General features: G+C 49.7%; 1 protein-coding gene across 2 annotated transcripts in view; it reads right to left on the bottom strand.

Annotated features, from left to right (window-relative positions):
• Positions 1-16,351, bottom strand: part of ABL2 (ABL proto-oncogene 2, non-receptor tyrosine kinase) — a 47,037-nt gene extending 30,686 nt beyond the window's left edge. For both annotated transcript variants that reach the window (XM_040407177.1, XM_040407179.1), the window contains exon 1: positions 15,884-16,351. In XM_040407177.1, coding sequence (XP_040263111.1) covers positions 15,884-16,073 — 190 coding nt within the window. In that variant the 5' untranslated portion in view covers positions 16,074-16,351. The remainder of the gene's footprint in view (positions 1-15,883) is intronic.
• Between the last annotated feature and the right edge of the window lie 819 nt (positions 16,352-17,170).

The following is a 17,170-nucleotide window of genomic DNA, read 5'->3' as shown; positions in this document are numbered from 1 at the left end:
TAAAAAAAAAAAAAAAACATATATGCCAATGTATGTTCTTTTTGCAGGATGGGAAATCATCCTGCAAAGTCCAGGAAAAAAACAAAACTTTTTTTTGTACAATGGAACTCTATGGTGACGGATGCCACAGTATGGCACCAGTCTGAGGCGTCAGTTATAAGTTTTTTCATGTACGTTGGGGCACTTTCACATGACCGTGTGAAGCCCGTGCTGTGGTCCGCAATGCACGGGCACCGACCGTGGCCCAGCCGCATGGGGATGGTGGACCTATTCACTTGAATGGGTCCGCGATCCCTCCGTTCCGCAAAAAGATAGAGCATGTTCTATCTTTTTGCGGTGCGGAGGCACGGAACGGAACCCCAGGAAGCACTCCATAATGCTTCCGTAGTGTTCAGTTCTGCATCTCTAGATTTGCAGACCCACTGAAGTGAATGGGTCCGCATCCGAGATGCGGAATGCACACGGAACGGTGCCGTGTATTGCGAACCCGTAAATGCGGTCCGTACTACGGCAACGGGCAGCACACGCTCATGTGAATGAGCCCTAATACGTAAGACCGAAACATGATGTGAACCGAGCCTAACTGACAGGAATAGAGCTGAACAGACTCCTCGGCTAAAAATACTCCTCAAAAATGGCAAGGGGAGTATTTTTACTCTTCCGGAAAAAAATTAAGCGCGACCTCTGATGGCAACATAGCGCTGAGGTCAGTGGTTGGCTGCAGCAGTCATGTAGGTATACCAGTATGTTACTACTGCATCCAGGAGAACAAAGACTGGCGGAGAGCACCCAGGTGGGACAGCCGGGGACTTATCAGGTAAAGATTCGATCTTTTATTGATTTATCATATCCGCCCGTTTTTAAAGCGCACTTATCAGCAGGGTCAACTCTATTAAACCAGACATGCTGCGTGGTAGGGTTGGTCCTGCTGATTAAAATCATACCTGTAAAATCGGTGGCAGTCTTCCCAAGAATAAAAAATAAATAAAAAAAGACCTTCTTTCTGCACGACAGCTACAGCGCATTAAAGGGGCGGGGCCAAGCTTCTCCGTTTTGCAGGGCTGGTCACGCCCCCTGCACCAAAACCCTCGCCTTTGGGGACCATTCAGCCACACCTCCGTCGAATGTCGCTGGAGCCGTGGAGTGAGGCAAAATTACGGCTAGCCCCTCCGTTTTGCAGGGCTGGTCAGCCCCCCCCCATCACTGTATTCAGCAGGATCAACCCTACCGGGCAGTATGCCTGGTTTGCTTGAGTGGATCCTGCTGACAGGTGCTCTTTAAATTTGCATTGATAATAAACAAAGATAGTTTCTTAAGAATATGATGTTTCTCTCAGCAGGAAAACAAAGACACGGAAATAGCACAATAGCATGTAAAGGCAGCGCATGCTCAGGGTGATAATTATAGCTATACTGCGGTGGTCTGCAGCCAGTGCTGCTCAGGGGGATTCACTGTAAACACAGCAAAGAATAAAAGGAAATAGTCTCTCTGACAGCAGGAAAATCCTAAAGATTCGGAAGGACCTCAATGCAAATGAACCGTTTCCTAAAGACATCCCTGCATTGCAGGCACCAGCAACCAGCAAGACATGAGAGCGGATTACTGAGCTTCCTCCTGATGACTGCCGCAGAGCGGGCACAGAGATGACAGGGCCAGGCGTCACAGTACGCAGAGGACTCCTGCACCGTGTTATGTAAGGGAGCACAAGATGAATATAGAATCAGGTCACTGAAAAGAGATCCGCAGCAACAGGCACCAAACCCAAAATCCCTAGACAGAGGACCTGAAACCTCTCCTGACATGTCTGTGGCAAAATATTCTGGAGCATCTATTCTTATGGCTCTATGATGTGCCATTCCTTTATTATTCCTGAATGTATGAATCAATTGCTAGCAGTTTTCAGCACTGAGTAGATATTGTCAAACACTCCCAAGTGGTAACACCCATCTGGACCTTCGTTGCCAACTGTGATCCATTCATAACTTCTGGCAGGAATAATACAGGAATGGCACAACACAGAGTCATAAGAATAGATGCTCCAGGAATTGTTATTACACGGAGAATGCAATTAGTTACTAAGACAGGCATGTCAGAAGGGGTGACAGGTACTCCTTCAAAGGGGTTATCCAAACCTGGAAAAGCCACCCACAATGCCCGGACCCCTCATATAGAGAATACCTACCTGATCCCAGACGCCAGTGTCCTTCCGGATCCCTCCATGTGCATCGCTGCATCTCCCCGGTGTGCAGATCACAACACCCATCAACGGATGGGAAGGGGGGGGGGGTGCAGCCAATAGCGGCCGTGCTGCTGACTGGCTCCCCTTGCATCACATGTAACGCAAGGGGGCGGGTCACCATCGCGGCTTGCTATTGGCTGCACCCCCCCCCCATCCGTTGAGGGATGTTGTGATCTGCACACCGGGGAGATGCAGCGATCGATGCCCATGGAGGGATCCGGAAAGACACTGGCGTCGGGTACCAGGTCGGTATTCTCTGTAGGAGGGGCCCGGGCATTGTGGGTGGCTTTTCCAGGTTTGGATAATGCCTTTAAGTAAGTTTTAAAACACAAGGATGATTTCAAGTGGAGTAAAAAGCTACAAAAACAGCACTTCTCTTTCCCACTGAGCACAGACAGGCGGTGACTGGTATTGCAACTCAAATCAAAGTCGGGTGCCAGCAGCAGATTTGTAGGAGGGCTGGCTTACTGGGAGCTGGTACTGGGAGCTGTCCAGCCCAGGACACAGCACTGCACACTCGGCAGGAATGCACCGAGGTACACTCCAGGTGCAATAAAGACGTGATCATTACTTGCCCGGCAGACCCCACAGGCTCCGTTCCAATTCTCCCGGACGGGATCTGTTTACCATACTGCAATGGTGACATCAAACAGACATAAATGTGACCACTGCAGCCAATCACTGGCCTTTTTGGTGCACCGCCGAGATCAGTGAATGGATGCGGTGGACACGTGTTCTCAAAGTGATGTCACCTCTGCAGCGGGGAAAACCAAAGAGGCAGCAAAGGATCTCCCAGGTTAGAACTGATCCCATCTTTAATGCAGATAGATTGCCCTGTTTTCCAGTCTCCTCCGGAAACCTCTTTAAGTGACCACCCATACGTGTTTTTACTGACGTAAACAAAGGGGGTTTTAGCTAAACGGCTGGCTTTGATCAATCATTACATGTACTTAAAATGGTGCATTAAACCGCAGCATACCAGTCCATGGGTCCTTTCCGATACTGCAGCTCAGCTCCATTGAAGTGAGAGATGCTGACCCGCAAGACTACTCACAACCTGTGGAGCGGTGTGGTCCTGTGCTTCCAACACTATACAACCCCTTTAATAGTCTGGCCAGTCGGCAGAGATCTCAGCGATGTGTCCGTCTGCCTTGCACACTTGAACGTGAGGATGCCGGTATTTAATAAAACAGATTCACAATGTCTTGGGGTATGTTTGGACGGCAGACTTTTCCAGAAGACATCTGCTCACAAGCTGCCTCCTACCGATTCCAATGAAATTCGTGACTTTGTACAGCAGTAATTGCTTCTGCTGCAGATTTCAGCGGAAACTGCCATTTAAAGGACATCTGTCAGCAGATTTGTCCCTATGACACCGGCTGACCTGTTACATGTGCACTTGGCAGCTGAAGGCATCTGTGCTGCCCCCTTGTTCATATGTGCCCGCATTGCTGAGAAACATGAAGTTTTGATATATACAAATGAGCCCCTAGGAGCAACGGGGGCGTTACCATTACACCTAGAGGCTCAGCTCTCTGCAACTGCCGCCCCCTCTGCACTTTGTTGACAGGACCAGGTAGAGAAGACATCATCAAACCTGGATTGTCAAGCAAAGTGCAGAGGGCACAGCAGTTGCAGAGAGAGCAGAGCGTCTAGGTGTAATGGCAACGCCCCCGTTGCTCCTAGAGGCTCATTTACATCTATTAAAACTTCATTTTTCTCAGCAATGTGGACACATATGAACATGTGACCAACACGGATGTCTTCAGCTGCCAAGTGCACATGTAACAGGTCATCCAGTGTCATAGGTACAAAACTGCTGACAGATGCCCTTTAAATGGGCTTACACCGTGTTTGGATCCATGCTATGACAAACTGCAAATCCACAGCGGAAATAGCCTCGGATTCGGAGGTGGATTTTTCTGACCATGCTCTTATACAATCACTGCAGAGACGTATCATCTATACAGGGTGCGTCCCTATTGTACAGTCAGTGCAGTCTGGTGCAGGAGGCATCTAACGTTACACAGAATGAATCATCTGATCTCTCAAATATTCTTCAAACGAAAGGCCCTTAGGAAACAGGTCACCGTTTTTCAGATTACTTTCCAGGATCACATCTTGCCCCTGGGCTGTAAGAGGAGCCCATCTTTTATACACTCTGGGCCCTCTGCAACAGGAGAAGCTGCTCCGGTGATTCAGTCCGAGGCAAATGGCAATGCCACAAAAATGTTACCGCAAAGCACCTCTAAATGCATGATGTATCATCATGGCACCTCCGGCACTGAGCACAGTCTGGAACATCTCCTTGTGACAACAGACCAGCTCGATATTGTACCTTAGGCCCTGTTCACACTAGCATCATAGCTTGTGCTGACTTTGAAGTGATGATGAAACTAACAGAGTCCATCTTGTTCTGGTATCTTTCATGGTAAGAAGGTAGATTACACTATTCTCGAATCACAAATACTGGCACCCCTAGCAGACAAATAATGCAATGAACATGGTTTGGCGCTGTATTCTCTCTATTTTTTTGCACGCACATTGGCCTTTCTGGCTACACTGATATGGCCGGGGCCGCGAGGCAGCACACCGCTCAGCAGGCCGACCAGGGTGCTGCTGTGCAGCGGAAAAACAGTGCTGAATCAGCTACGCGCCTCCCCCATTCTCTGGATATGCTGGGACCCCCACCGATCACAAAGTGACAACATATCCAAGCGCTATGCCATCACAATATAAGATCGGAGTACCCCTTTAAAGGGGTTTTACGAGACTTTAGAACTGATGACCTATCCCCTGGATAGGTCATTAGTATCTGATCAGTGGGGGTCCGACACCTGGGATCCAGAGGATAGGTCATCAGTTCTAAAGTCTTCTCAGGTTCTGGTCCTTTATGCTTTCTCTCCTTTTACGATCCACTCCTGATTTTGGCTTCAAAAACTGCACCAGGAAACCTGACTGTGTGGCCGTACCCTAAAAGTCATACAGACGGGTCTAAGAGGACCCGAGGATCAACGACTAAGGACGTTTGTGAGAGATGAGGCCTGCGATTGGCCACAGTGGTCACGGGACCAAGCCGCTTCCTGGCGAATGAGGTTTTTTTAATGTTCAGGGGAACAGGGTCGGCTGGACAACCCCTTTAAATTCCCATGCCGTAAATCTCAGCAAAAGGAAGGTTTGTGAATCACATGTGAATCATAAAGCGTCACACCTGGTGCGTACAGCTGCTATCTTAGACGCCCACTTTGCTCTTTACATCTAATCGGTCCAAGTGACGTTTCTATGCGTGTAGGTGGCTGATCGTCCACGGCTGTAGCGTCAAGTGAACACGTTTCATGTCATCTCTGTGCAGACATTTGCCTGTAGATTGCTTTCTGCTGCTTCACTGCGATTTCCTGGGGACGGTTAAACAATGTAATAGGAAGTGGATCAAAGGCGACCGAAACGGATCCCTCTCCATAGCGGTGCGGCCGTGCGCTGCATCTTATCTTTCTGAACCGTGTGCCTTGAGACAACTTCTCTGCAGGGATTAACACCCAGACAATACATCATTTTAAGACTTTGCTCGCATCACAATTACGACCTCTGCCTAATGTATAAACCGGGATGTATATGTTAAATGCATGCCACCCTGGCTTTTCTGTGGTGCTTTATATACATGCTATAACATACTTCATAAACCTGACTTGGACCCAGCCTCACCCACAAGCAGATCCGTGTTGTGCAGAGTAGTAAAGCCCATAGTGTACCTTCAGACATCTTTACCAAACTAGATAATAAGGGCCCATGCACCTGCCGTATTAGGCCTCTTTCACACGAGAGCGGTTATCGTCCGTATGCGATTTCTGTAGTGAACGCATACCATCCACACCGAGTCCTGACCTATTCATTTCAATAGGTCTGTGCACATGCGCTTCATTTTTCACGCATCGTAGCATGTTCTATACTGAGCATTTTTCACGCAGCCCAGGCCCCATAGAAGCGAATGTGGCTTCTGTGAAAAACGGAAGGCATCCATCCGGATGCAGTGCGCTTTTCACTGATGGTTGCTGGGATACGTAGATTGTTATTCTGCTGTTTGTTTGTTTTTTCACGCACGTGAAAATGGCATATAATCCAGAAAAAAATGCTTACACTGAACGTAATCGCAGTCAAAATTGTTGATTGAACTTGCGTGCAAAACCATCAGTTTTTTCCTGAACAGATCCTGACACAATTCGTATTGCTGCTGTGAAAGGGGCCTTACGGCTGCCATACTGGTGCAGGACTTACCGGTACTTCAGTATGCATGGAGGTATTGCTTCACATCCGTGTACGCACAGCACCCGGCAAAGACTGATCGGCTATATACTAAAAAGCTGCCTAATCCAGACATTACCCGGGTCGCACAGGCGGCTTCTTACAACTCCAAAACTCTGAAACTTTTTGTAAGTTATTTACATGAAAGAAAAGAGTATGCAAATGAGCTCTTAACAAGCTCTGCCAGCAGATGTAAGGCCTCTTTCACACTTGCGTTGTCCGGATCCGGCGTGTACTCCACTTGCCGGAATTACACTCCGGATCCGGAAAAACGCAAGTGTACTGAAAGCATTGGAAGACGGATTCGTCTTCCAAATGCGTTCAGTGTTACTATGGCACCCAGGACGCTATTAAAGTCCTGGTTGCCATAGTAGTAGTGGGGAGCGGTATACTTACAGTCCGTGCGGCTCCCGGGGCGCTCCAGAATGACGTCAGAGCGCCACATGCGCATGGATGACGTGATCCATGCGATCACATGATCCATGCGCTTGGGGCGCCCTGACGTCACTCTGGAGCGCCCCGGTAGCCGCACGGACGGTAAGTATACTGCTCCTCCGCTCCCCACTACACTTTACCATGGCTGCCAGGACTTTAGCATCCTGGCAGCCATGGTAACCATTCAGAAAAAGCTAAATGTCGGGTCGGGCAATGCGCCGAAGCGACGTTTAGCTTAAGGCCGGATCCGGATCAATGCCTTTCAATGGGCATTAATTCCGGATCCGGCCTTGCGGCAAGTGTTCCCGATTTTTGGCCGGAGCAAAAAGCGCAGCATGCTGCGGTATTTTCTCCGGCCAAAAAACGTTCCGTTCCAGAGCTGAAGACATCCTGATGCATCCTGAACGGATTTCTCTCCATTCAGAATGCATTAGGATAATCCTGATCAGGATTCTTCCGGCATAGAGCCCCGACGACGGAACTCTATGCCGGAAGACAAGAACGCAAGTGTGAAAGAGCCCTAAGGCAGCTATTCTATAAGTCAACGTTCAACCCTTAAAACAGGCCTTGAGACATGACTTGGGATAATAACTAAGCCAGCACCTCATCTGCAGACAGCTGTTTCAGGGTCATTGCCCCTCATCAGTGCAGAGCAGAGATTACTGGCTTAATTGGGCGAAAGGACTAAAGCCTGAGATACCGGACTGGCATTGCAGAAGATGCATGGCGTCATAGCAACCAATGACACCGTGCGCTCCTGCAACGGCAGTCCGGTATCTCACGGACCGTGTTCCACGGACGTATGCATGAGGCTTAATCAGGATTTGGAGGGTGCTATATCAGAGGCAGAGCTTGTTAAGAGATCATTTGCATCCCTTCTTCCCAGAATTCCAGAGTAGCAAGTATGGCCTATAAGACTCATCATGCCGATTAGGGCGCTCTCCATAAGGAGATATAGTACCCCCCAAATGAAAAAAAGAGAAAAGGGAAGGATCAGCCGCTCGAGTGGTGGTTCAGGTCTTCAGATGGCCATTGTGACAGTAAAACATCAGGCCGCCTGTGGCCAATCAAAGGTTTCCCATACACGTACCGATAACGACAACCGGAAGAGGCGATCAGCACCAAGTTACATGGCAGGACGATCTGCTGCCAGAAAGGTCCATAGATCTGAATATCATTTGCAAAAATCCATGCGCATGCTGCAAAAATAACCACAGTAGGAAAATACCCCCCCAAAAAAACTGCTAGGTGTGAACTTTAACCTAGGTAACTGTATGCCCCACCTAACTAAGTCACTTTTCAGGCTATTTTCCACCTTCACTTAGAGAGAAAAACCCATTACAGAAAGGCTTCCTATGACCACAGCGGCACCGTCATATACTCATACATCAACAAGACGTCAGGAAGCCAACAGTAACTATCCCATTGCGGCTGCATTAGTATAATGGACGTGTATTACCAAAGGATTAAAGGGGATTCTCACAATGGACATTTATCACCTATCCACAGGCAGACGGCGCTCGGCTACCACCATCAGCCATAGGGGCGATGAATGGAGTGCACTGTGCAGCGGAAGAATTAGGGTGCTCTATACCTCTGGGAACAGACATGTCCACTACGGCACACGTCCTTTAACAAGATAATACCGCCCTAAGAGCCATAGCTGATCACAGACCCATGGTGCCAATGATGTGGATATTACATGGAACGGTCTGGAAAAGGGATGTCCAACTCATGGCCCTCCAGCTGTCGCAAAACTATAACCCCCAGCATGCCCTGATAGCTGTAGACTATTTGGGCATGATGGAAGTTGTAGAGGGAAGACTACTCTGATATACATCGGTCAACAAGTAAAAGAGTTTATGGTACAGTCTGATTGGAGAAAACCAACTTTCTACTACATTTGAGAAGACAAATCGAAATTGGTGCAAAGTGAAAACGGCGCAGTTGCCTACGGGAAACAATAATGCTGCTGCTTTAATTTTCCATGAGGAGGTGGTGACGGACGGGCAGCGGAGGACAACTACTCCACCATCACTTTGCACCAGCTTTGATACACCTACCTTTATTGCCTTGGCCAGTCGGCTACTTAGGAACAAAGGAGGAGAAAGGAAATATTAGGAATGCTTCTCTTCTCCTCTGTACTAGGATCTGTTCCTGCTTTTGGGAAGGTGAAGCTCATCCATAGTCCATGTGGCATAGTAGTCACCCCAAAAAACAATACTTCAATAAGAACAAAGAAGAGGAAGCTAGATATTGTGTAGGAAACGTTCCTCTGCTTTGTCCTGCTGGCGGATACCGTATTCTTAGCATGAAACAGATCCCAGCCATCTGAATGCAATCCATTGCTGCGATGCATCCCCCCAAGCCTGCCCTAGGGGGCTCACATACACAACAGTATCACAGGGGACGCAAATCCTGCTCCCAATAGGGCCAAGAGCATCACCATATGAATTACAGTGCTGAGGTTATTATTATATGTCATGTCCTCAGACAAAAGATCAGCGCACACTGCAAGCAGTACGGGAGAGAATGAAGGCTCCATTCACACGTCCGCAATTCTGTTCCGCATTTTGCGGAACGGAATTGCGGACCCACTAATTTCTATGGGGCCGCACTATGTGCTGCCCGGATCCGAAATTTCGGATCCGCACTTCCGTTCCCGAAAAAAAAATAGAACATGTCCTATTCTTGTCCGCAATTGCGGACAAGATTAGGCATTCTCTATTAAGTGCCGGCGATGTGCGGTCCGCACATTGCCAGTGTCCGTGTTTTGCGGATCTGCAAAACACACACGGATGTGTGAATGGACCCTTATCCAGTATTCAAGCTTGGACTACTATATGGCAACATATTCCACACTGTATTACTATATGGCAATGTATTCCATACTGGGTAACAACGGGCTGTAATGGATGCAGTTACTGGTTGAATATTCGGGCATGACAAACATGAATTGCTCTTGAATAGAGATGAGCGAATTTCATATTTTGAAGTTTGTGTGCGAGTTCGTGTTGTGGTATTTACTGAATTGCGTTATGGATTCCGTTACCATGGACCATAACGCAACTCCATAACGGAATGCCTTTAGAGGCGTTCCGCTATTCATTCTATTATAATAGAAGTCTATGGCCTGCATCAGGGCTCGACAAATCCCGGGCGCCAGGTCGACCAGGAATTTGGTCCTGGCGCTTGGGTATTTGTCAGCCCGTTTTCAAAGATGCGCTCTCGGCGCGCACCATGGTTTCCTGAGCGGCACAGTGGAGGAGAGGAGTCCCTCCCTCCCCACTGTGCGCGGCTGCCGCTGGCCACTAAGAACAGAGTAGGAGGAGGAGGGGAGGGACTGTGGCCACTGCGCCACCAATGAATGTGCCGGCCATATCCCGGCCCCTATGACTGCACGCTGTGATCCGCGCGATTAACTCCTCAGTTGAGGGGTTATTCGCGCGGATCACAGCGTCCTGTCAGAGGTCGGGTGCCGGGTTCTTCAATCTCGACTCTCTGCATTGGTGGCAGTGGGCAGTTCCGATCGGAGTCCCAGCAGTGTAATGCTGGGGCTCCGATCGGTTACCATGGCAGCCAGGAGTCACGCTACTGAAGTCCTGGCTGCGATGGTATGTTACTGAGCAGCATTATACTCACGTGCGCCGAGGCCGCCGGGCGCTCCTTCTTCTGTCTGTGCGGCTCATTGCTAATGCTTATAGCATTAGCAATGCGCCGCACAGACCTATGAGAAGAAGGAGCACCCGGCGATCACGGCGCACGTGAGTATAATGCTGCTCAGTAACATACCATCGCAGCCAGGACTTCAGTAGCGTCCTGGCTGCCATGGTAACCGATCGGAGCCCCAGCATTACACTGCTGGGACTCCGATCGGAACTGCCCACTGCCACCAATGATAGGAGGAGGGGGACCCTGTGGCCACTGCCACCAATGATTAATACTGGGGAGGGAGGCGGGGTGGGTTTGTTACCAGAGGGGGCTGATGAGAGGGAGGCTGGAGGGGCTGATGAGAGGGAGGCTGGAGGGGCTGATGAGAGGGAGGCTGGAGGGGCTGATGAGAGGGAGGCTGGAGGGGCTGATGAGAGGGAGGCTGGAGGGGCTGATGAGAGGGAGGCTGGAGGGGCTGATGAGAGGGAGGCTGGAGGGGCTGATGAGAGGGAGGCTGGAGGGGCTGATGAGAGGGAGGCTGGAGGGGCTGATGAGAGGGAGGCTGGAGGGGCTGATGAGAGGGAGGCTGGAGGGGCTGATGAGAGGGAGGCTGGAGGGGCTGATGAGAGGGAGGCTGGAGGGGCTGATGAGAGGGAGGCTGGAGGGGCTGATGAGAGGGAGGCTGGAGGGGCTGATGAGAGGGAGGCTGGAGGGGCTGATGAGAGGGAGGCTGGAGGGGCTGATGAGAGGGAGGCTGGAGGGGCTGATGAGAGGGAGGCTGGAGGGGCTGATGAGAGGGAGGCTGGAGGGGCTGATGAGAGGGAGGCTGGAGGGGCTGATGAGAGGGAGGGGGGGAGGGGCTGATGAGAGGGAGGGGGGGAGGGGCTGATGAGAGGGAGGGGGGGAGGGGCTGATGAGAGGGAGGGGGGGAGGGGCTGATGAGAGGGAGGGGGGGAGGGGCTGATGAGAGGGAGGGGGGGAGGGGCTGATCAGAGGCTGGAGGGGCTGATCAGAGGCTGGCTGCCATGGTCAGCTCCCTGCTGTGTGTACTATGCGCAGGGCGAGTGTAAAGTCCTATTCACCCTAATAGAGCTCTATTAGGGTGAATATGACAAGGGTTCTAGCCCTTAAGAAGGCTAATAGTTATTAAATAAAGTAAAAAAAAAAAAAAGTTTAAACACCCCCCCTTCCTCCCCAAATATAGAAAACAATATATTGCGATATACATGCTTAAAATCGTCATAGATTTTATGACGCGGCTCCGCCTGGCTCCTAACTTTTTTAGCTGGCTCCTAGATTCCAAGGAAATTTGTCAAGCCCTGGCCTGCATAACAGATCCGCCCGGTTTAAGTTATGATCCTCTCCTGCATAACGGAAACCGGACGGATCCGTTATGCAGGATATAGACTTCTATTACAACGGAATGAATAACGGAACGCCTCTAAAGGCATTCCGTTATGGAGTTGCATTATGGTTCGTGGTAACGGAATCCATAACGCAATTCACATTATACCACAACACGAACCCGCACACAAACTTCAAAATAGGATATTCGCTCATCCCTAGTTATGACCACCCTGCAATCCAGCAGCGGTGGTCGTGCTTGCACACTATAGGAAAAAGCACTGGCCTATGTGCAGTGCCACAGACCTGGCCACCAGAGAGCCCAGTGCTTTTTCCAATAGTGTGCAAGCACGACCACCGCTGCTGGATTGCAGGGTGGTCATAACCATGGAAACGAGCCGTGTATAATGTGATGGAAAAATTAATCCAGCCAACAAAGGAAGCAATATGGACAATAACAATAGATTAGGAAGAGGTCTTGGACGCCCACACTCCCTTGATTCTGGGCATTGGTCTAGATGGCATTCAGCCATCCTTCCGATGATTAGTGTCACATACCCTCACGGCTACTCGCAAGGTAATAGCGACACATTGGAAACAACCTGTCACCTCTAACATATCGGAGGTTACCCAAATGGTAAACTTACATATGGCTGATGTGGCTCTCTAGCACACACTCCACTCCGCTGCCGACCGCCTTACTATAAAAGAATGTTTACAGGCCCACCAGCCCAGGTGCAGACCCTCTTATAGTTCTCTCTGGCTGCTGACTATAAAAATTCTCTCTTATAATTATATATGTAAAGTATTCCGATCTCATGGCTTAGGCTACTTTCACACTAGCGTTTTAGTTTTCCGGTATTGAGATCCGTCATAGGGGCTCAGTACCGGAAAAAAACGCTTCCGTTTTGTCCCCATTCATTGTCAATGGGGACAAAACTGAACTGAATGGAGTGCTCCAAAATGCGTTCCATTCCGTTTAGTTGCGTTCCCAGACCGGAGAGCAAACCGCAACATGTTGCTGTTTGCTTACTGTCCTGGGATACGGAGCAAGACGGATCCGGCATGACCCCCAATGCAAGTCAATGGGGACGGATCCGCTTTCTCTGACACAATCTGCCATAATAGAAAACGGAGCCGTCCCTCATTGACTTTCAATGGACTTCATGACGGATCCGTCTTGGCAATGTTAAAGATAATACAACCGGATTCGTTCATAACGGATGCAGACGGTTGTATTATCAGTAACGGAAGCGTTTTTGCTGAACCCTGCCGGATCCAGTAAAAACGCTAGTGTGAAAGTAGCCTTATACTGTATATGTGAATGTGATAATACCATGTATCATGTTTTCCTCTATTGTTATTTTGGTGAAAGGAAGAAACACCCCTTGGCGCAACACTATCCACCTGAAGAAGGGGAAGTGGTGCCCGAAACGCGTAGTGATTCTGCAATAAACATTTGAAGATTCTTCATTTGCACCTGGTTGGTTCTTTGCGCCGAGGGACGTTCCATCCTTTCACCGTGTACTAATTCTCCGTGAGGGCCCAGGAGACCTGCATCTGTGGCTGCACACCAACCTCTCTCTTGGGGATTGATTTTATTCCCTACACGCCGACAGTAGCGTTGTGCCTATCGCTTGCACAACCTTTCAAGGTGAGCCTCCAATTTGGAGTTTATTTTACTATTCCCCATACGTTTGTGGTGCGCTTTCTTTTTGTTTATCCCGTTAACAAACGCCTGAGAATCTATTGTTATTTTGGATCTTCCTTTTTTTGTTTTGTTTTGTTTACTGTGTACTTCTCAACATGTAGACTATACTTGAACGTCAATAAAAAGACAATGTTGAAAAAAAAACAACAACAACAACAATAGATTAGTAAGTGCCTTGTATTAACTTCCTCTGCATATTAAATACTATTTGCTAAACTGAGACATCCCTTTAAATCTGTGAAATAGTGGTCAGAGATGCCTCTGTGATGATGCCCGTGACGGATCCGTGGTGGTCCACATGTCCGTTTTTACTGCCTGTGTGTCATCCATGTTTCACTGACATTGCACAGCTGAAAAATAATTTTCAAAGCATCTCTTCCTAATGATCAATAAAACACAGATGGCATCCGTGTGGCATCCATGGTTTTCACGGACCCATAGACTATAAAGGACGTGACGGACAAACCAGAGCATGCTTCCATGCTAAAAACACGGGCCGTGGTAAAAACACTGATGTGAGAATGAGGCTTTATGGGGGTTCCCTGTCTATGTAAGGGTGACTCTCCCTTTATGGAACATGGCTATGTATTACATGGTCACCCCAATGTTAGACAGAACCCCTGCGATACCAGCTGATCCCAGTCTCCTGGAAAGGATATCTCCATCTCAGACACTGATGACATATTGCTAGGATACGCCATTAACGTCACATAGTAGTGGGTCCCAGAGGCGAGACCCGCACCTATCTCCAGAATGGGCCCCCCAAATTGGAAGAAGAGTGCATAACGCAAACATGGCCGCCCTCAATCCCCTGCTAAGGGAGTTCTGAAAATAGCCGAGAGCTGGCAGTCCCATAGTGATGAACGGAGAGGTGGCCGTACATGAGCGGTGCGTTCTCCTTCACATCGGGGGTCCTGCTCTGGAGATAGGAGCGGATCCCAGAGGTGGGACACACACTTATCCGACACTGATGACATTAATGTCTAAAATAGGTCTAACCCTTTAAAGGGGTATTCCCATCTCATACAACGGGTACATATTGCTAGGATATGCCCCCATTGTCTGATAGTGCGGGTCCCACCGCTGGGACCCGCACTTAGGCTCCATTCACACATCCATAATAATGGGTCCGCATCCGTTCCGCAATTTTGCAGACCCATTCATTCTCTATGGGGACGGAACGGATGCAGAGAGCATACTATGTGCTCTCCGCATCCGCATTTCCGGAGCGCGCTGACGATCTTCTGGTCCGCAGCTCCCGAAAAAAAATAGAACATGTTCTATTCTTGTCCGCAATTGCGGACAAGAATAGGCATTTCTATGGGGGTGCCAGCCGGGTGTATGGCGGATCCGCAATGCACTGCGGATGTGTGAATGGACCCTTACAACGAGAACTGATCGGGAAGAGCTGTGGCTGGAGGACCCCGGATTTCCCTGGGTCCGTCCACCACCAAGCGCTGTGGCCCCTGCTCCCATTCATTTCTATGGGGAAGATGGAAATAGCCGAGCCAGCGCATAGAAATGAATGGAGGGCGGCTGCGCATGCGCAGTGCGCCCTCCGTTCATTTCCCCGCTCCGTTCTCATTGTAGGTGCGGGTCCCAGCGGTCCTATAGATATGCCCCTATTGTCTGAGATGGGAATACCCCTTTAAAGAAACCCTGTGATATGTCTTCACTGCAAACCGCTAGCAATACATTCAGAACTTCTAGTAGGAATAATAAAGGAACGGCACATCATAAAGCCATAAGAATAGATGCTCTAGAATTGTTATCACAGGGGGGGGGGGGGGGGGGAGTAGTTACTGACAGACATGTCAGGAGAGGTGACAGCCAGGTCCTAATCAGACGACCCTTTTAAATTGCCACACGCCAGCAATCCGTTTCATCGTACCGCGGCGCAGCGAAAATTCTCCCAGATAGCGGTCAGGGCCCATAGACATTGGATGGTCTGCAGACACTGATCTGATGTGCGTGGTCTTATGGATGCCACTTGGTGACACGACTGGCACCACAATTTAGTAAAGGCCGCCGCTGATCTGACAGACAACAATCCAAGGGAAGCAAAGAATGGTAACAGATGAACCTGGAGACCCATGAGGGAAAAATCGGTGCAATCTGATTGTATATAATGTAGGTGTATGGAGATCAGAGCATCATGTATTTGCAGTGCAGTATATACAGGCAGAGTATAGGACAGCCATTACCGTGCTGAGCAAAGATGTTAAAGCCGGGCTCGGGGTTGTTCCTCCCGGTAGTCTCCCTCCTCCGGCCCCCGGCTCCCGTTCCCACAGCCCCGGGGTGGCTGCCCAGCCTTGTCCCGGAGCTCCTGGTTCCTTTGTGTGGTGGCGGTCCACTAGGTGCCTCACCTCCGACACGGCCTACTTGCTGGCCCATCCCCGGCCTCTCGTTAAGCTGCTCGTCCGCCGCTGCAGCCGCCGGGATGGCCCGAGGTAAGCCGGTCACATCCCTTCCGCAGCCGGTGGGTTTAACAATGCTTCAGGCTCCCCCGCACACACAGCGCCCTCCACGGAGCTTCTCCGCCCTCTCCCGCGCACCTTTCCACGGCAAAGGCCAGGCTGCGGCTTCTACACCCCCCGAATTCACGGGTTCTGGCTCCGCGCCTCCGCCGCAGCCCAGGCCGCCGCCATGTTAACCAGCGAGAAGCGACAGCGCTGTCCTAGATCGGCCCAGGGCACCAACGAGAGGAATCAAGAGCGCCCCCTGTGGCAGGAGCAGCGCCGCGCCGGACAGAGCCGGAGATGTGGAGGTGTTCTCCCCGCAGTCCTCTGCGTTACCGGAGCTGTGAGATACAGGCCTGTTCACACGGAGACGTGAGGGGAAGACCGGTGCAAAACGTTCACAACGAATATCTTCAGGATAGGACGAGGAGGTTCCAACGCGGGCGCTAGAATAACGTCTGATAATCCGGCAATCCAGCAGATTTCTGCTCGTATTTGGCGTTTCTATGGAGGATATTTTTTTATTGCGGTTCTTTGCACCAGATGATGGGGGTTCTTACAGACATACATTTTATTTTTTATTTTTATTTTATTTATGTTTACCAGTAGAAAACAAAAACAGATTACCCGCATGCATTCTCCTTTTTTTTGACAGTTTTGGGGGCGTTTCTCTCAAACAGGGATGTGATGTAAAAGCACAAAAAAAAATCACTTAAAAACCTACGATGTCAACGCACCCTAAGGGCTCATGCACACGACTGTATGTTTTTAGCGGTCCGCAAAACACGGACCCGGCATTTATGTTACATCCTTTTTTTTTTTTTTTGGCGGATCCCTTGTAACAATGCCCTGTCCGCAAAACGGACAAGAATAGGAGATGTTCTATTTTTTTGCAGAGCAGAATTGCGGACATACGGCTATGGAATGCACACAGAGTCATTTCCGTTTTTGTTTTATTTTTGCAGCCTCATTGAAATGAATGGCTCTGCTTACGGGCCGCCAAAAAATTCCAGGACGGACACGGACAAAAAA

Source organism: Bufo bufo, chromosome 9, assembly GCF_905171765.1.
Source record: "Bufo bufo chromosome 9, aBufBuf1.1, whole genome shotgun sequence".
Lineage (NCBI taxonomy): Eukaryota > Metazoa > Chordata > Amphibia > Anura > Bufonidae > Bufo > Bufo bufo.
This window is presented reverse-complemented; position numbering and strand designations above follow the sequence as displayed.